General features: G+C 41.4%; 1 protein-coding gene across 1 annotated transcript in view; it reads left to right on the top strand.

The window, feature by feature from the left end:
- ANO2 (anoctamin 2) overlaps nucleotides 1–21,039 on the top strand; it is a 148,466-nt gene that overhangs the window by 26,508 nt on the left and 100,919 nt on the right. Inside the window, exons 6-8 of the mRNA XM_089526905.1 lie at nucleotides 1,154–1,205; nucleotides 8,790–8,845; nucleotides 15,128–15,169. Coding sequence (XP_089383031.1) covers nucleotides 1,154–1,205; nucleotides 8,790–8,845; nucleotides 15,128–15,169 — 150 coding nt within the window. The remainder of the gene's footprint in view (nucleotides 1–1,153; nucleotides 1,206–8,789; nucleotides 8,846–15,127; nucleotides 15,170–21,039) is intronic.

Genomic DNA, 21,039 nt, shown 5'->3' with positions numbered 1-21,039 from the left:
TGAGCCCTTGGTTCCTGGGAGCAAGGTCTGCCATTCTTTTTGTCAGCCTCACTATCTTTGTTGTACACCAGTCTGGGGATTTGGGAAGGTGGTATGACAAGGATAAAGAAGCCTGAGATTTACAAGGGAAGTTTATCTGGTACCCCTCTTTGAGCTTGTTTAGCACCCCTTAGCCGGCATTGGTTGGTAGGAAAGTCACTTAAAATGAATAAGAAACAGTGGCAGTGGCAAGAGTCTCCATCAAAATGAGAGCCTTCGGCAATGAGTAAAACTTCAGCAATAGGATAGTGGTGTCAGCAATGGGGTGTCCAGAGGGATACTCCCAGATTCTGAAGTTAAACTAGCCATATCTATCCTGGACTCATTGTGTGCATATAGGTTGCAGTGGTGGGAGGAAGCCTCATGTGGAGGGCATTTCCTTCATTTGCCTGGACCTCCACAACATTCGCCTGTCCTATCACTTGTTCAGCTTTGGTAGATATGGGGGGATTGGATGTTGAGGGAGGTCTGTGGACATGCACGGGCTATCCTCCTCTATGCTGGGTAAATGTGCCATAATCTACCCAAAGACTGAAGCCACTTTGTCCTGGAGAGATGTTACTAGTAGAGTGCCATGTTTTCTGTCCAAGACCCAGCATTACTTAACATCTTTATAAACAACTTTGATGATGGAATAAAGGTCATGTGTATTAAATTTTCAGATGATGTCAAATTAACTGGGTTTCTAATACCCCAGAGATCAGGATAATGAATCAAAATGACCCTGAAATACTAGCAATCTATGTCAAAACTAGCAAAATGAATTTCAACAAAGAGAAATGACTGCTTCAGAAGGTTTTGGAGTCTTCTTTTTTAAACTGAGGTTGGCTACCCACTTCTTAGGAATGTTTTATCTGGGGGAAGGTTGGACTAGAGCAGCTTTAGGGTCCCTTTTAATTCTGATGGGCTTCTTTGCTCTTCCACCTTTTTTCTCCAGTCCCAGACTGTAAAAATGTTTCCATAGAGAACTTTTTGTACTCTAGTAAAAGCAAATTTATAGTGTCCATTATTTTTGTTTGCAGTGTTTTATTGATATCTGCTAGGACCATGTGGAATATCTAATTCTTGAGGAGAAGTTATCTGTTTGTTACATAACTTTTTTTTTTTTATGTAGGTACATGAAATTTTGAAGCGCACATATACTACGAAAGCAAAAACCAGCAAGGGTAAGAATTAATTTGCTATTTTAAAAAGGCATATTACTTGAGAAGCTTTGGTAAATATGCATTTAAGTTAGGTATCTAAGAAGCTTGTAAAAACACAGTCTAGATATGTCCAGCTATATCCAAACCATGCTTCACAGGAGTATTCAGGTTATAATATCTGCCTCCATCAGACAGTAAACTATGTTTTTGTTCTCATAATAAGTTTTTTAAATACTTCCACAGTTTCTGGGAGTTTAATCTATATGTGTGACTCCCAGATGCCCACAATCCCCTTGCTTCCTTCTGGATCTTGTTTATTTAGGGAAATTGAATTAACTAAACAATATATTTTTGGCACAAAACCCAATATTTTTTATATCTATTTTTACTACTTTAGGAAGTTCAAAGGTAATTTGTGGGGGGGAAATGTGGCTGAAAAACATCAAAATGGACTCAGTGTTGACTCCAATATTTTTCAAATTGTCAAGTGTTGTACATTATTTTTGTGTACAAAAAACCCACAAATTTTAAAATTCCATAATGCATAATGTTACGTGCAGTTTTAATTTTCATAAACTATTTAATTTTGGTCAAGAATAAAGCAATAATGTACAAATAATGTAATTAAATACTGTATTGTTGAAATCAGAAAATTATAACCTAGGTCCAAAACACACTGCAGAAATATTTCAGTTTGAGACTGCTTTAACTGTCCTGACTCAGTGCTAGGGAATCCTAGAAAATGTAGTTTATTTTGGCACCATTGCTCTCTGTCAGAGAAGGCTAAATGTCTCACAAAACTACAGTTTCCAGGATTTCTTAGCATTGAGCCAGGGCACTTGGTGTCAAACTGGATTATTTCTGCAATGTGTTTTGGACCTTAGTGAAGGTCAGTTTTTCCCTGTTTATTCATATGAAAAGGATTTACTACACATGAAAAATTGCTGTCAATAAAAATTAAACTGGACTTCTTTTGTCAGGTGATTATCTTTGATTAGATGATTATCTTCACTAATCTTTGACAATTTCTGAAGAACAGAGAAGTCCCAGCAGACTAAAGAAGGGCAAATGCTGTCCCATCTTCAAAAAGGGGGGAAAGAGGATCCAAACAATTACTGCCCAATCAGCCTGACATCAATACCAGGAATAATTCTGAAGCAGATCATTAAACAGATTATCTGTAAGCATTTAGAAAGAAATGCCATTATCACTAAAATTCAATAGGAGTTTCTCAAAAACAAGTCATGCCAGACTAATCTGATCTCTTTTTGGATAAAATCACTAGTTTAGTAGATGGAATGCTGTGGATGTAGCATATCTGGATTTCAGTAAGAATTTGACAAGGTCCACCTTGCATAATCCGTTCATTGATAGGAATGATGGTGGGTGATAGAGTTTGTGTTTACAAGTAAACAAAAGTTCCCTAAAAGTAATACTCCATTGTCCAAAGACATTTGCACTGATTGTCTGGCCATTCCTGAATTCCATTCTCATTCTTCTCACCTGGAAACTTCACTCTGATTCCAAAATCTACCCTGTGATATTTTGTCCTATAAATATGCCTACTTAGGCAACCCCCCACCCCCACCCCCCATCCCTGATTTGGTCTCTCTTGAATTCAGACAGACTTTCTGTCACTATCTCGCTTGACTACTCAGCATTGCTGGCAGCTTGCTGAGCCATTTCCACATCACAGTGTCTCCCAACTGAAGCCCTGTTTCTAGATTTGAATTGAAATAATAAAATTCCCGTTAAATACTGATTGTAGATGCCCTCTTGGGATCCTAGCATTTTGGGTAACACTGCTCTAGGGGCCATTTGTAATGCTCTGAAAAGGCAACACTATGTACAGCACATTGAAATAATCTATATATGATACAACCAAAATCCTTGCTGGATCTGTATTCTCCAGTAATATATGTTTCTGATATGCCAACCTGAGCAGAGACATTCCTGTCAATGACTAAGGGTTAAGCATCCAAGGCCAAGCCTATACCCAGAAGAACCTCCAGCCTACAAATCTGCATTTTCAAAGGAGTACCATACCATCAAACCTAGGCTGAATCTCAGTTGCTGTGTCTGCTTTAATAAGAACACCTTTCATGTTTCTGGATACCATTTTTATCAGGCCCAGCCTGGTTGAGGACTCAGGGGAGGACTCTCAGCCTGAGCTTGAGAATGACCTGACCCTAGCTTGGGAGAAAGCCAAGCAGTAGAAGGACCTTGGAGGGTGAGTGTTTGCCCATCTTCCTCTGAAAGGCTCTCCTCTGTCGGCCTCCAAAGCATGTCCTCCCCATTGCATTGGAGGTCCCCCAGTCCCGGTGGGTCTATTCTGGGCCCCTGGATCCACACCCCGGTATCCTCTTGGCCCCACTCGGTATTCCCCAGCCTCGGGTGGTCTTTTCCTCCTGTGGTTAGCGCTGGGTCCTCCATCCTCCGGCCATCGTATTCCTCACCAACTTTGGGAAGGTCCTCCTTTTTCTGTGGCCCTCCACCTCTGTGATCTTTCCCTTCAGGGTGGTGTCCACAGCCCTCCTGGGCAGGGTGTCCTCCCACACTGGTTGGGAGTATTTGATCCCTCGGCAGCCTTCCATCGCCCCGACCAGGGTGGTGTCCTCTGCCCCACCCCAAGGGTCTTTCGGCCGAGCCCATGGGATCTCCTCCCATTGTAGTTGCTTTCCCTCAGGCAGCCGCTCCCATCTGGGAATCTCCCGGCTTGTGCAGCCTGCTCTGTAGCTCCCTACTGCAGTCTCTGATGGAACATAGAAATCTACCACCACCACTCTTCCTGGGTCCTCTCTGTCCCTCCGCATCCTCGGAGATGTAGCCAGGGGTGATTTCCCAGTCCCTTTGTTCCAAGGAATCCAGAGTCTCAGAGGGTTCCCCTTGGCTCACGTGGAAGCTATTCCTCCCGGGGACCCCATCCTCAGTCCTCTGCCGCTTGCTGCTCTGGGCGTCTCTCAGGGCCCCACCGACATCTACATACTTATGTCCATAGCTGGCATCACCTTTTGGGCTGACTTGGAAAGTCTGCTCGGACTCTGCCAACCCTCTGGACGTCTGCTCTCCCTCTGCCTTGAGGGACTGGTCCTCCGTTCCTCGCAAAAAATACGACGCAAGGCTCCACATCCTTGGGGCGTCATCCTCCGACATCTCCATGTCTGTGTCTGCCCCTCTGGCCATCTTCTCTCCTCTGCCTTGAGGGACTGGTTCTCAGTTCCTTGCCAAAACTACGACGCAAGGCTCCACATCCTTGGGTCGTCGTCCTCTGACATCTCCGTGTCATTCCATGGATTCTCCATCTCCTGGTACTGGCTTGGTTGCCGTCACAGCAAGATGTAAGGATTTGAGGTCAGAACAAGGCACTCGTGATTTCTCCCGGATTGCCTCGATGGTTCTAAATCCCAATAGAGGAGATTCTGCAAACTAGTGTTGAGGATACTTCTGCAGTGCTTCTTACAATAAACTTTCTTGTTTCGACATTAAGTTGTTGTGGATCATTGGTCAGAGTACTCCGAGTCTCACAACAGGCTGGTGCCGAGTATCATCTGCCACCCTGTGCATTTTTTATTCAACAACTGACAGCTCCGGGGTCAAATTACATGATATGGGGAAAAGAGCTGTTGGCCATTAAAGCAGTGTTTGATGCCAGGTAGCATTTGCAGAAGGGAGTGGTGCATCTGGTCCAGGTGCATCTCCAGATGGTGGTCTTGCAGAGGCAGAGGCAGTGATTCCTATTCTTTGCCCACTTCAATTTCCAGCCTAGGGCCCAGAATCACCAGATTGATACCCTCTCATGGAAGCCCAAGTGTGTTATAGATCCAGAGGGGGAGCTGCACTCCTCCACCCTGCAACCAGAGCACTTGGCTGCAGCCCCAGGGACTTCCACCTTGTTGGACAAGATCCATGACTTCCAGGGCCGAGACCCATTTGTGGCATGGCATGCTGCGGAGGGGGCTCGTCTCCCTTTGATGTCCTTCTCTACCACTGCAGTTGTTTCTACTGCCAGGAGATGTTGAAGATGTGCCATGATAGCAAGCCAGTGGGCCACTTTAGCTTCTGCAAAACTCTGTACTTCTTTACCAGGGAGCTGAGAGTCCCAGGAGGTTCCTGCATTTCTTCAGTCCCTGGAAGACATCCAGCTGCTGTTATCTCAACTGAGGACTGAGAATCATGTTTCTGAATTTGCCAGTTTACTCTGCCATATGCCAGCATTGGGTACAGGGATCAGATGAGTTGCTGACAAACCAATGGGACTCTGGAGCACTATCTGAGGTGTGACGCCAGCTACTGGCAGGAAAACTGGTCAGACTTGCTCCCGTTGGCCAAGTTTGTCTACAATAACTTGGTCTATGCCTCGATGCAGCAGACCTCCTTCTTTGCTACCAGTGGCTACCATCCTCAGGAGTTCCCTGTGTTCGCTCCTGTCTCAATTGTCCCTGTGCTAGACCAGTGGCTCCAGGAACTCCAGTCTGCTCAGTTCCTCTTGTAGGAGAAACTGGAGAAGGCCTACAAGTGGGGAGCAGATTGCAGGAAGCAGGAAGGACCTCCTTTGCAAATGGCGTTTCCTGTGTGGCTGTCAACCTGACAGCTCCCTCTTCAGCAGCCCTGTCAGAAGTTGGATGCCCGGTTTGTGGGGCCATATTGGATTATGTCCCAGGTCAATCCTGTGGCTTTTTGGCTCCAACTTCCCTGGATGTGGCGAGTCCTCCCAGTGTTCCACCACTCAATCTCCAGCCTGGTCACAGGGGTTCAGCTTGACGTTGACCTGGCACCCCCTCCTGATCCAGTTTTGGTAGATGGGGAGCCAAAGTATGAGGTGGCACAGGTGTTGGACTCTTGGCACCATTGGGGTCACTTCCAGTACCTCATTGACTGGGTCAGCTATGGGCTGGGAGGATGCCACAGATGTCCATACTCCCCACTTGGTCTGGGACTTTCACTGCCACTTTCCGGATCATCTGGGACCCCTTCGGTGTGAGGGGGAGGATAATGGGAGGGAGAGTAGTGTCAGACCCAGCCTAGCTGGGACTCAGGGTAGGACTATGAGCCTGAGCCTAGCTCTGCCCCGAGAGCTCCAGCAGAGGCTGTGGTTCCAGAAGACAATCAAAAGCCAAATCTTCAGGCAGCAGGGCCTTCTAGTAATGTGGGCCTGGAGGACGAAGAGGATCACATACCTACTTTCAGCTAGAGAAGATCCAAAAGGGCATGCCTCCTGTGATTGAGGAGGCTTTGTGAAAAACATCAACATCAAAGACTAGCTGCACGTATGAGGGCTGATAATAAAAGGCTGGGAAGGGTGCCAGAGCCTTTGTCAGAAGCTATCTGAGTTTTCTGGTGAAAGCACCGTGTTTCCTGACTCTTGGTACTGACTTGGTGGCTTGGATCTTTGGACTATGGACTAATCTGACCATCTTGCTTTTCTAGAACCCTTGACCTTCTTGGACTGTTTGACTACGCTCTTGGTTTGACCCTTTGGCTTACATTCGGATTGACTACTTGCTTTATTTCTGGACTCTGCCTTTTGCTTGTATTTCAAGACCTGCCTTTCAAGACCTACCTTGCTTCACAAACTATGCATGGAGTTCTTGTGTTTCATAGAGTTGGAAGAGACCACAAGGGCCATCCAGTCCAACCCCCTGCCATGCAGAAATTCTCAATCCAAGCATACCCGGCAGATGGCCATCCAGCCTCTGTTTAAAAATCTCCAAGGAGGGAGACTCCACCACTCTCCAAGGAAATGTGTTCCACTGTCAAACAGCCCTTACGCTGAGGAAGTTCTTCCTAATGTTGAGCTGTAATATCTTTTCCTTCAGTCTGTTTGGACTTGCTTATCAGCTGTTGGCCGCTTTCCCAGACAGTTTCATTTTGATAGCCTACATCCAGTCCATTACTGTTCCCAAGAGACGTTTGAATTCATGAGCTCAACAATCTCTTTCAAAAGGAGAAACTAGGACTTTGATATTTTCAGAACACTGGTGACTCCAAATGACTAGAAATTGGGTATTATGTGACCTCCAAATCATTTCACTTAACAATTGAATATAGATGTCAAATAGCACAAGGACCAAAAGAGAACCTGATGGATGGTATAAGCCAATGTGTTTAAGAACTGTACACTAGCACCAGGAAGGATGATGCCACCATAGCACTGCCTACATTCCGAGGGAGTGTGTTCCACTGTCGAACAGCCCTTACTGTCAGGAGGTTCCTCCTATGTTGAGGTGGAATCGCTTTTTCCTGTAGCTTGCATCCATTGTTCCAAAGCAGAATAGAGGGGCACTATTACTTCCCTTGATCTAGGCACTATACTTTTATTGATGCAACCTGAAATTGCATTGGCCTTTTTAGCTGCTGGACTCCTAGATCCCTTTCACATGTAGTTTCATTCAGCCAGGTGTCCCCCATTCTATATTTGTGCATTTCATTTTTCTGCCCTAAGTGAGTACCTTACATTTCTCCGTGCTGAATTTCATTTTGTTAGCTTTGGCCCAGCTTTCTAGTCTATTCAGGTCATTTATTCTTCCAAAATCTCTTCTGTGGATTTCCAGGGTGAACAAAGTGCAACTCTCAGGTCAAAACAATTTGTTTCCAAATGCCTCTAGGGCATGGGAGGCATTTTTGCTACTCCCCACCCCAACCCTGGCCCATTTGGGAATGGAAAAGGCCTTTTATAAAACCAGAAGAAAAAAAAAACAGAAGTGATATCTATCACTTCCTGTTTTGACAAAAGGCCTCTCTGGGGCCTAAAATGGCCCATGGTAGGGTTGCCATATTTCTCTACTAAAAACCAGGACAAAATGTAGGACAAAATTGAGACCAAAATATAGGACAATTGTAGGATAAAATTTAGCCCAAAATGTAGGACATTTAAGAAAAATGGAGGACCCTAAATGTCCTACATTTTGGGCTAAATTTTATCCTACAATTGTCCTATATTTTGGTCTCAATTTTGTCCTACATTTTGTCCCAGTTTTTAGTAGAGAATTATGGCAACCCTACTCATGGTTTAGCTACTCAGTGTAGCTAAAATGACTTCCATAGAGAGCATTGGGAGATATGTGGGGGTAATTTTCATTTTTATTTTTGCATAAAAAGCCCTCCATGTTTCTAGAGAGGTGATGAAGCCCCCTAGCCTTTCCCATTTGCCCACTCTGGTGTATTCTTTGAGTATCCAAATATTCAATGTATTTTTGATGTTTGGCATCAGTATATGATATATTATTTTTCAGTACAAACACACATGTTTGAATCACTGACATTGGATTAGTAATTTATAGATAAAATGGATGCAGGAAGATAGTTCAATCAACAAACATCTTAAACATGTGAAAAACTAATGAAAGAACTCCCAAATCTGGATATTCAGTGTGTATTCTAAAATTCAAATTATATAGTTAGATTTCAACATTAAATTCTTCAAATTCTGAAATGCAAATGTCTGTCTTAGATTTTAAACAGGTTAGAACTTTCAACTATAAATGTAAGCCCAGGTATTCCAGAACAAGTAAATAACATTATTTTTAAAATGAAAAAAGATATTTCTCTTTAAAAAAAAACCCAATCCCTATTGTTATTAGCTATCTTTGTTGTTTTAATCCCTAGGTATTAACACATTAATAGCAAACAATGTATATGAAGCAGCGTACCCCCTTCATGATGTAAGTATCTTTTTAAAACTCTTCATTCATCTAAGAACCTTGTTTTTAAAAAAAGCACCTTTATATCATGTATGAAATGTATTTAGGGTGTAAAAGGATGTTTTCCAAAGAAAGTATCCCAGATTTGGGTTACACCTAGGGTTGCCATAACTGTCTACCTCCAAACCGGGACAAATGTACAAAAAGAGGACAAATGTAGGACAAAATTTAGCCCCAAATGTAGGACATATTTTGCATATGGAGGACATGAACAATTAAAAAACAACAAATTAATAAATTCAAAAAGTATTAATATAAATGCATGCTTCTTAGGCATGCTCAAAATGGAGGACATTTTGACATTCTTCCTGGTCCTGAATAGAAGTTTGGGATGTAGCTTTGTGTGGAGGACTAGGATTATGGAAACCAGGGTTCATATCCCTGCCTATTGGGTGACCTCAAGCTCAAGCAAGTTACACTCTCTCAGCTTCCTCAGCAGAAAGCCATGGCAAAACTTCTCTGAACAAACCTTGCCAAGAAAACACCAGGATAGGTTTGCTTTAGGGTCTCCATATGGTGGAAAACAACTTGAAGGTAAACAATTATTATTATTATTATTATTATTATTATTATTATTATTATTATTATCCTTTATTTATAAAGCGCTGTAAGTTTACACAGCGCTGTACATAAATTTTTTAGTCAGACGGTTCCCTGCCCTCAGGCTTACAATCTAAAAGACATGACAGAAAAGGAGAATGAAGTGGTGGTGGGGAATAGGATCAGGTCCAGCAGAACTTCTCCACCTCCGAGGCCTGGACCAAGGCAGACGGACTGGAGGAAGGGCTTGGCTTCTTGATGGATGGTTAGAAGGAGGCTTCCTGGGTCAGAGAGGGGCTCACCTCTGGGAATGCTTCTCTAAACAATATAGTCTTTAACTCAGTTTTGAAACTGGGTAGAGAAGTGATGAGGTGTGCATGTGGGGGAAGAAGGTTCCAGGAGTAAGGGGCAGCAAGCAAGAAGGGACGAATTCGGGAGGGGGCAGTGGTAGTCCTACACTGTAACAGGAGACCCTGACTACCAGAGCGGAGGGTGCGAGTAGGAATGTAAGGAGAAAGAAGGTCAGATAAGTAAGGAGGGGCCAACCCATGGAGGGCTTTGAAAGTCAGTAACAAAAGCTTGTACCGGATGCGGAAGGGGAAGGGGAGCCAATGAAGGGAGGAGAAAAGAGGAGAAACATGGTCAAAGCGGTGAGCGGATGTGACAATACGGGCAGCTGAATACTGGACAGAGATTAAAGGATGGAGGTGTGAAAGAGGAAGCCCTGTTAGAAGGAGGTTACAATAATCTAGTCGCGATAATAACAAAGAATAAACAATAACAAAGAATAACTGAGTACTTAACCTTTAAGTGCAGTGGAGGGTCTAGCATTGTGTAGTGGCCTGAGTATTGGACTAGGAAAATGTGAGACCAGGGTTCAAATCCCAGCTCAGCCATGGAAGCGCACTGGGTGATTTTGGGCAGCAAGTCACACTCTCTCAGCCTCTCAGGAGAAGGTAAAGGCAACCCCCCCCCCCCCCGAAAGAAACTTGCCAAGGTCGCCATAAGTTGGAAAAGAGCTGAAGGCAGACACCACCACCAACAGCTGAGGAGGAAGAAGGGGAGGGATGAAGGAGAAGGAGAAAGAAGAAGAATAGGAAAAAGAAGATAAAAATAAGAGGAGGAGGAGGAGGAAGAAGAGGAGGAGGAAGAGGAAGAAGAGGAGGAGGAGGAAGGTGAGGAGAAAGAAGAAGAGGAGGAGGAAGAGGAAGAGAAGAAGGAAGAGAAAGAAGAGGAGGAGGAGGAAGAAGAAGAGGAGGAAGAGGAAGAAGAGGAAGAAGAGCAGAAGGAAGAGGAAGAAGAGGAGGAGGAAGAGGGGAAGAAGAGGAGGAGGAAGTGAAGCAAATCCCCAAACCCCCACCCCCACCCTGCCTATGGCCTCCATGGCTGCTGCCACACCAAAGGCATGGCAGCAGCCACGGAGAGCCCCCAACCCCCCGCCACCGGAGAGAGGCCTATGGCTTCTCTCCTTGCTCTGTGGCTGCTGCTGTGCCAAAGGCGTGGCAGCAGCCATGGAGCCCCCCCTACCCTGCCACCGCTGCTGCGCCAAAAACGCAGCAAATGGCGACAGAGGACCCAACTCCCCCCCCCCACCAAAGAGAGAGGCCTACACAGGCCTCTCTCTTTACACCACTGCCTTTGCCACACCAAAAGAACAGGAAATGGCAGTGGCGGCCCCCGATGCCCCACCACAGTTCCTCCTACCTGCACTGCTCATGTTCTGGGCCAGTCGCTACCCGTTGTGGGCAGTGGAGGCACTGCAGGCCGCTCCTCTAGCGAAGCCTAGAGGAGGAGGTGCTGTGGCCGGGATTGCAAGCGTGCCCGGGCCCCTTGGGCCCAGGACAAACTGCCAAACCTGGGCGGTGACCATTCAAGGGCCCCAAACCTAGGATTGTCCTGGGTAAAACTGTGCAGGTCATACCCTTGTTGCGGTCTTTTGTACGGATCAGGAATATCCGTGGCTGGAAATGATTTCCACTTCTGCTCTGTCATGGACGGATCATTTCCTGGTCAAGGTTGGACTGAAGGCAACTATCCCCAATCTCCTCAGAGGTAGTGGACCTATTAGAACAGTCCGCCCTCAAAGGCTGATGGAACCCAAAAGGTTCCAAGAAGCCCTAGAGGGTTTAATGGTAGGCAACATCGGCGACTCTGTCATCACCTTGGTAATCACCTGGGATAAAGATCTTTCCAAGGCTATCGACACAATCGCTCCCAAGCATCCTTTCCAGCCTGCTCCGAATCAAAATCCTTGGTACACTGAAGATCTTAGAAGGATGAAGCGGGCTGGACAACGACAACAGCACAGCTGGCGGAAGAATCGGCGTTTATCTGACAAGACACATCATAGGACTTTTCTCAAAGCCTATCGAGTGGCAATAGCTGCAGCAAAGAAGTCCTTCTACTCTGCATCTATTGCGTCTTCAAAGTCCCGTCCAGCAGAGCTATTCAAAGTGGTTAAGACGTTGACTCAAACTCCTTCCACCTTGAATCCTCTTTTTCAATCTACGAGAGCCTGCTGTGATGCCTTTGACTGCTTTGCAGATAAAATCTCTCAGATAAGGGCCGACTTAGACACCGGCATTAGTACAGAGTCAACAAGAGAGGTGTCTAGTGACTCTGTTAAGGAGGTTATCTTGGATCAATTTCAGTCTATGAGTACTGATGAATTAGACAAGCTGCTTGGTAAGGTAAAAAAGACCACCTGCCCTGTCCATCATGGCTGGCCATCCAGGGAGGTGAGGCAACTTTGAAGTTACTACAATCCATAATCAATGCCTCCAAGTTCGACCATATTACACCTATTTTAAAATCACTACATTGGCTGCCTATTAGCTTCCTGGCACAGTACAAGGTGTTGGTTATCACCTATAAAGCCCTACACAGCCTGGGTCCAGTCTACTTGAAGGAACGCCTCCTCCCATACAATCCTTCGTATACACTCCGATCCTCCGAGAAAAACCTTTTACAATCTAGAAAAACCAGGCTGGCGGTGACTTCCCGGAGGTCCTTCTCTGCCACCACTCTAAAAACCTGGAATGACCTGCCAGAAGAGATTTGCCAATTATCTTCACTCAAGGCTTTTAAAAAGGCGACAAAAACCTTTCTCTTCCAGCAGGCCTTCCCCGATTGATAATGTCCAGAACCATTTGAATCCCCCTCCTTTTATTATTTTCCTTTTATTATTTTTCTTATTTGCAGTTTGTTTTTGTTTTTGTTTTTTAATTTTGATGTATTGTTATGTGCTTTCTAACCATGTTTTGCTGTTTAATTTTATATTCGGGAGGGAGGGTTGGGCCGGGGTCTTGAGGCACTTGTTGTTTTTATTATTGTGTATTGTACGAACTTTGTTGTTACCCGCCTCGATCCTCAAAGTGGAAGATATATATATATATATTTATATGGATATAAATAATAATAATAATTATTATTATTATTATTATTATTATTGCTAGCCTAGCCTAAATCTGCCTAGTGGGCACTCCTGACTAAATCACAGCTTCCCAACCCACTGGCTCTGGCAAACCTTGCTCCTCAACCTCCTCTTGTTGGCTCTCAGCCCAAAAGAAAACCCTCCTGCAAAAGCAGGCAACCCAACTGTTAAGTATAAAGAGGTGCTGTGGACAAAGATCTGCCACCCATTCTTTTCTGTTAGCGAACAGCCCAAAAGCACACAAAGGGCAAAAAAAGCCAACCCAACTTCTCGGATGTTCCCAAGCTGAAAGGACAGACCCAACACTGTAAATTCCCCCTCCGTAGGCTCCCTTCTCACCCCTAGGCAGGTAAAAGAGAGAGTTAGAGAATTAGAGGGAGAGAGAGAGAGAGAGAATCCACTGCTTTAAGCATCTTTGGCTGGCGAAACATCAGGAATAAACTCTTCTAGAACATGGCCACTTAGCCTGAAAAACCCTCAAAAATCAAAGGAGAAATTGCAAAGTTTAAAAATAACCCAGTGTAATTGTATATGGTTGGAACAATGAGCAAAAAATTGGAACAGGAAAATTATTGAATTTAGAGAATATACTAAATTTGAACAAATAATTAGGCAAAGAGATAGTATGGAGACAAATGAAATTTTGAAAGGTATTACAAGTGAAACATATAAATTGTTATTAAAACATAATGAGAAAGAAGAATACCTTAATACAATGTGGGAGGATGACTTAACACAAATGATAAATATTCAAGAATGGGAAAAATTTGGAATCAATGTCATTTAAAAAAATTATCTATACAGATAGCGAAGAATTATTATAAATTAATTTGGAGATGGTACTTAATACCTGTAAGTTAAACTATATAAATAAGAATTATTCAAGGTTATGTTGGAGGGGTTGTCAAGAAATTGGTACTTATATTCATATGTGGTGGGGTTGTATATCTGTAAAGAAATTTTGGCAATTAGTATTTAAAAAGATAAAAGAGATAACAGAAAATGAGTTAGAAATATGCCCAAAGATAGCATTATTTTCTATATATGACAAGATCATCTGCACCCAGGACTTAATTACAAATCTATTAACAGTAGCCAGACTAATTATAGCAAAATAAAATAAAAATAAAAATGGAAAGACCAGGGAGATCTGCAAATATGAGATTGGTATAAAGAAGTATGGCAAATGGCAATTAATGATACATTAGCATGTGAAATCAAGGTAAAAAGAGGGAATGGGAATGATTTTGAAATAATATGGAAAATATTTGTACAAAAGGTTTTAATAAAAGAGGAAGGTGGTTTACCTCCACAGGAAAAGTTACAATTTTGTAGGATAGAATAATGTAAAAATATTAGGCTTTGGTGATGAGGACTTGGAGGGGGGAATATTATTTAATGATAAATTAATAGTATTTTATTTTAGTGGATAGTACATGTTATGAATAGTATATGTTGAAAACAAGATAGTAATAAGAATGAAGATATCAAGAATAATTTCATGTGTTTTTTTAATTGTTGATTTAATTAATATTAAACAGTTTCATCTGAATAAGATTCGGATAAGGTAATTAAGAATGGGAAATTAATGTGATTTATTACATATTGTATGTGGAATACTATGTAAAATACATTTTTCAATATTATTTCATGTAGATTACATTATTAATAACAAAAAGATCAAAAAGGAAAAAATTGGGGAAAAAACAGAAATGTAGCTGCTATTGCTCTCCACTGGATGCCAGTCTCTTTCCAGGCACAATTCAAAGACCTATACAACTTGAATCCAGACTATATAAAGGATAGGATCACCTTAAATGAATCTGTTTGAGCCCTAAAACCTCAGGATTCATGTGAAATAGTTACTACTGACCAATTAATTAAAATAATCAGAATGAGTATAATAATCAGAATGCAATACATTCTGAACAAAATGATAATGAAATAGATCCTGAATCAATTAATTATAACCAGCATTAAGTAATCAGAAATTCTGTTGTAAGAAATTAAGACATTCTGTTGTAAGAAATCAAGAATTTAAGCATGGTAATGAAATGTTATAATGTTGTGATTCTTTTCATCATCTACTGGCTCCAAAAATTACAGCAACTATGAAAGTTGTGATTCCTCAGAATCACAGACAAGGCGCATATGTAGACCAGAACACAGATTGTATTGACTCTGTTTGACCTATGTTTCAGCAGTACATTTAAATACTTAATCATTTCATGCCTACATTATTTTTTTATCATTTCTCACCACCTTTTTAGGGTGAATATGAAGATGAAAGCAAAGAAATGAATGACAGAAAGGTAAGCCATTTTAAATCCTCACTTTGGTTTGGGGTTGGATTTATAAGCCTTGACCATTGCAAATGCCATTGCAGATGACACTTTTTTAATAGTTCCTTCAGTATTAAATAGTGGGATACTATCTTTTGACATGGAGATTCAATTTCCACAGCTGCTGATATATACATCTTTCATCCATTGCATCTTTAAAGTCATCTGTACTATTGGTTTTAATATATCCTGTGACAATGAATTCCATAGATTTATTCTCTGTTGAATGGAAAATCATAAAATCTTAGAATCACAGAGTTTGAAGAGATCCCAGGAGCCATGCCAGGAAAGACTACTCCTGTAAGATGTAAGATGGAACTCATTCAAAGTAGTTAGGTATTCCTGGGATGGTGCTATCCTTAGGCCAACAATAACAGCTATCTAGAGTGCATGCCTCAGACCTCAGAGGAGTGCACTACTGACCTTTGAGGGTTACAGTTTTAAAATCACAACTGACAATGCATTTTTATATATACCAAAATAAAGTGCTGTTGAATTTAATGAATTATGAAGTCTTATAAAAAAAGTTCTATGTTCTGTTTTTATTTATACTTCTACAGGTATTTTTAGTTTCATTTAGGAAATTTTGGGATATCTTTAGCTAAGAAAAATCTTTTATTCTTAGCTGGCAACATTTGATGTTTAGGGCTTGGTATGTTATGTCATGTGACTCATGGCAAATGTCATAATTGAGTGAGTAACAGCTACAAGCCAATTGCAAGTGACTAAAAATTACCTTGTGGGCTGCAAGTTTTGACAGATACTACAGAGATTATAAAGGAGCTAGAAATGCTGCAAAATTTTGAGTGTGAACAAGTTAGAAGAGGAAAAGGATATAGCAGTATGAGCAATAACAGACTGTTTCCTGCCCTCAGGCTTACAATCTAAAAAGACATGACACAAAAGGAGAAGGGAATGGTGAGGGGCAGAAGGTATCAGGTCCAGCATTCTTCTCTCCCTCTGAGGCCTGGACCAAGGTAGATGGACTGGAGGTAGGGCTCTCCTTTCACTCCCTCCCAGGCCAGAAAAAGACAGTTGGAAGGAGGGAGGGGAGGGCTCTTCCTCTTCAGGCCCGATGGTGTTGGGCCTGTCCTTTCACTCCCTTCCAGGCCAAAATATGACAGTTGGAAGGAGGGAGGGGAGGGCTCTTCTTCTTCAGGCCCAATAGTGTTTCCCTGCCAGGTCTATGATCTACTTTCTACTTGCCACATAGAGTTAGTTTTTGTAGCTCCGCTCCCAATCAGGTCAGTGGGTCAGCAGAAGCACCACTCTGTCAGACCATGCGCTCAAGAAGAGCACAGGGCCCAAACCAAACAAGCCCCTATTTTTTTTTAAAAAAGTGAAAAAATAAAGGACAACCCATCTCACTTTCTGTTCTCTACTCTGGACTGTACTATATCTGTAACAATGTATAATAATTTATGCAAACAAAAATTCTTATCCCACAGCCATCTCTATTTTTAAATGACTAGACTTCCACCAATCCAATTGCCAACTTACCCTCAGCTCTCTGCTGATGTCTAATTTCTACTCCAGTAGGTAAGGGTATTAGTGATCTGTTTCAAGCACTAGGCCTCTAAAAGCCATCTACTTTTTATGTTGGTTACCAATTCTTCTTTTCCTTTGTGGCTTGGTCTTTGGACATGAGGCAGGCCATCATCGACTTCAGTTCCCTCATGTCCTCCTTAAGACTGGCCACATCCTCCAAAAGGTTCTCCTCTCACGGTTTCCAGAGCATGGCTTCCCCGACGGCTTGGTCCTAAGCCGTCATCCTGCCAACCTTGCTGAGTCTCCTCTCTTCAGTCAGATCATCGGAGCCTGTCCCTTTCTTGGGCTTGGCCCCCAGTTGCTCCTCGACATAGAGGGCTTGAACCTTCCCTGGATTCTCCTCGGAGCTGGCTCCGGTCTCCTTCTGCATCAGTTGTTCTTTAGACAGCATTGTAGGAGTTTCTGTACAATGATCAAGAAAGTTTATTGTAAGAGCAAAGCAGAAGTACCCTCAAACACTTTTATGCAGAATCTGAAGTCCCAAGCGCCAAGCCCCAGGTTAAACAGTCAGTAGCCCCCACCCTTTTCCCCCAGACCTTGCCACACCATACACTCTCTTTGCTAAGGCACCATGGCAACCTAGCACCTTAGCCTTGAAGACCTAGCTCTTTCACACCCCGTTATCTCTCTTACATTCCAAACCGCTAGCAGAACCAAAACAGTGCCTATAATATTCTATCCAACTTTTCCCTCCACCCAAAGCTATGGCAGAACTACCAACTAGATCGATATACTTATATATCTAACATAGACAGTGATTATATATATGAACAATATGCAATATGAGAATATTAGTAACTGGATATGTTTGATACTGTATTTGATCTCATGGGTTCTGACATAATGCAACAGTAACTTCATCTGTTCAAGCCAAAGTTCTTTACATTTTTTACTTTGTATTAGAGGTATGTTTTTTTCTCCCTCCTCCTCAGCAAATCACATTCACACACTTCTCTTATCGGAGGACAGACATAAATAAATTGAGCAAAAGCCACTTGGTAGCCATTCAGTTTAAGTTTCATCCAAGCACATACTGCATATTTTGTAATCTGAGGTGCTTTTGAAAGTTATTTATTTATTTATTTATTTATTTATTTGAGATGCCCTGTCTCTATGTAACTCAATAACCAAACTTCATGAATGAACCAGAAATATTGCAGAGGATCAGAACAGAAAGCCATTTCTTGCCAGAACTGCTTTCAAAGGGTCAGTTTCAGTATTATAATTCCCCACAAGCCCACACACGCCTTTTATTGCCTATATTCCTTTCTCACGCCAAATAAACTTGGAGTTTTACAGCAACAGCCAGTCTCTCATGCTCCCCTTGTTTCCCACAACTAGTCCCAGCACCTGCTCATAACATCAAAACAGATGCTTACAACAGAGACTACATTTAACAATAATAAAAATAATAATGTCACGACAGAGGGAAATTGCATAGGAACCCTGACATCTGTCCCCCTTAAGACAAAACACCCCCTCCTGAAACAAATCTCAAACAGCAAAACAGTATAAAAACAAAACCATGCAAATAGAAATATAAGGCAAGCAATATAAACAGTCCAAATTTTTTTTAACCCAACATCTTATATAGGTCCATGCTTGTCAGGATCTCCTTGATGTAATTGTTTCATAGAATCATAGAATCACAGAGTTGGAAGAGACTACAAGGGCCATCCAGTCCAACCCCCTTCCATGCAGGAACACACAATCAAAGCACCCCCAACATCCAGCCTTTATTTAAAAACTTCAAAGTTCCCCTATTGCATATATTTTATCCAATACTCTTCCTACTAAATTTGACATTAGTCTTCCTTTCACAAATCCACATTGCTCTTTCCTATATATTTATACATACATTTGTTCATTCTATTTGCCATTATAGCTGATAAAATCTTTGCATCTTGATTTATTAAAGACATAGGTCTATATGATCCTGCGTCAGTTAAATCTTTATCTACCTTTGGTAATAAAATTACTAATGATTGATGCCAAGATACTGGTATCTTCTTCTCATTTATTATTCCTTTATATAGCTCTAACAATTTTTGCGATTAATATATTTTCAAACACTTTGTAATATTCTGGTCCCAATCCATCCATTCCTGGAGCTTTTCCATTTTTCTGTTTTTTAATTACCACCGCTATTTCTGCTTTCTCATGTCAGAAATCCCCTTCATTCATTTATTTATTTGGGGTTCTGTCATGATGAGTTAAAGAGATTAGATTAAGTCATTTAAGTTAGTAATTAGTTACATGCACATTGATGATATGTACTGTTGACTATCTGAGGTATGGTAGTAGATGCAGTGAACCTTTACTTTCTTGTATGATGTGTTGGAATGCTTGAATGCTGCATCTTAGGAGTGGCAGACTGTCAAAAGCTGCTGATCTTATCTAGTAGTGAACATAGCCATACACACACACACACACACACACACACCTATATATCTATATCTATATTCTCATATATAAATATAAATCTTAGGTTGTGTTAGCAATATATGTATGTATTAAATAAAAGTATGTATCTGTAGGACTCGATTGGAAAGGCATTATGGGAAATGCTCATCTGCGGCCATGATCTGTAATTGGATGGGTCACATAAGCAGAACGACTGGCTAGCAGGGCAAACAGGAAGAATCCTTCACACCATGAGACAGATTTATGACTGGGAGAGGTTCCACAGATACAAGTCATTAAGGCATCCATAGCTTTCCCATGACAGAGGATGTCTGGAGACCAAATGATGCCTACATTTGGGTTTGCATTGATGTAGGGCCCCAACCTCTGCTGAGGGGGGGTGAATTGGAGGAACCTGGGAGGGACAGGAAAAAAGGTGGGGGTTACTGATCGGTTTAAATTAAGATTTTCCCTTTGTGTGCCTCAGATTCTACAAAAACGTGGTCCAGTGTATTTCTACCTTCTCTACAATAAATTTTTGTTTTACAATAGCTGTTGTGGATGATTGGTTTAGAATACCCAATTCTCACAGCTGGATCAGCAGTCCCAGAGCAGGCTCAGGAAGCTGCAGAGGAAGAAACAGACTCTATGGACTCTAGGCTGCAGGTCCTAGGTCAAGGTGTCTTTGGCCTTGTTCCCACTTATAGAGAATTTGGCACTTCTCTGTTTTATCCACACGTATAATTCCTTATAAAAGTCTTCAATTTTTTTTATTTTTCTTTTATCAATCTGCATATTTTACCAGATTTATCCTTAACCATATTTATCGTACTTTCCATTTTCTTCTTTTGTGTGGATCTAGCCAACATTTTTGAGTTTTTATTATTATAAATGAAAAAAATCTCTTCTTAAATAAATCAAATTTTCTTCTACTTCATCTATTTCCATTTTATCCAACACCTCCCTTTTTACCCTTAATTCTACATATGTCTGTTTAGCTCTACTTACTAGGTACTGTACTTCTAATGTACTTATATTGTTTTACATTTATATGACAGCCATACAGTACTCTATATAAATTTCAGATTCTGTGTTATTACATTTTAGTTCTTTCTAATTGCTATAGAATTTCTATAGGATTTAATACTGTGTTTTACTTGTTTTAGTGTTCTTTTGTGTTATTTTGAAATGGCCTAAGGGCTAATCAATAAACATTTCTTCTTCTTCTCTACTTACTATGTATTTATTTTCCAATACTTCTATATCAACTTCTAATTTCTTCTATTTCTTCTTGTCTTTTCTTAAGATTATATGTTCCCTTTATATATATTCCTCTTGTCACTGCCTTCATAGCATCCCATAACAACCCTTTCGTCACATCTTTATCAGTTATATCCCATGTTTCTTGCCATCCCTTTCTAATTTTTTCTACAATTTCCTAATAGTTCAATATCTTAGTATTTAACCTCCACCTTTTTACTTGTTCATAATCCTTCTTTACAATTTCTACATTCACCAAGGCATGGTCTGTTACTTTTATATTTGATATTTCCGTATTTCAAATTTTATCAGTTTTTGATACAAAAATGTAATCTGTTCCTGTATATTTCTTATGTACTGCAGAATAGTATGTATATTTTCTTTCATCGCCCTTTACTAATCTCCATATGTCTTTAAATTCCATTTTTTATTTAAATTTGATGTATTAATATATCTATCTTTTACTGATGGTTTAGATTTATCTTTTATCTTGTCCATCTGCATATTAAAACCACCTGCCAAAACCACATATTGTTCTTGTATATTTTCCACTTTCTGTAATACTTTCTCAAAAAATTCTTTTTCATTTGGGGCATATACATTTACAAATACATATTTATCATTCCCCA

The sequence above is a fragment of the Sceloporus occidentalis genome, unplaced genomic scaffold, assembly GCF_023333645.1.
Source record: "Sceloporus occidentalis isolate IW3139 unplaced genomic scaffold, rSceOcc1.0.p SCAF_5, whole genome shotgun sequence".
Classification (NCBI taxonomy): domain Eukaryota; kingdom Metazoa; phylum Chordata; class Lepidosauria; order Squamata; family Phrynosomatidae; genus Sceloporus; species Sceloporus occidentalis.
Note: the sequence above shows the minus strand (reverse complement) of the source record. Positions and strands in the feature narration are given on the sequence as shown.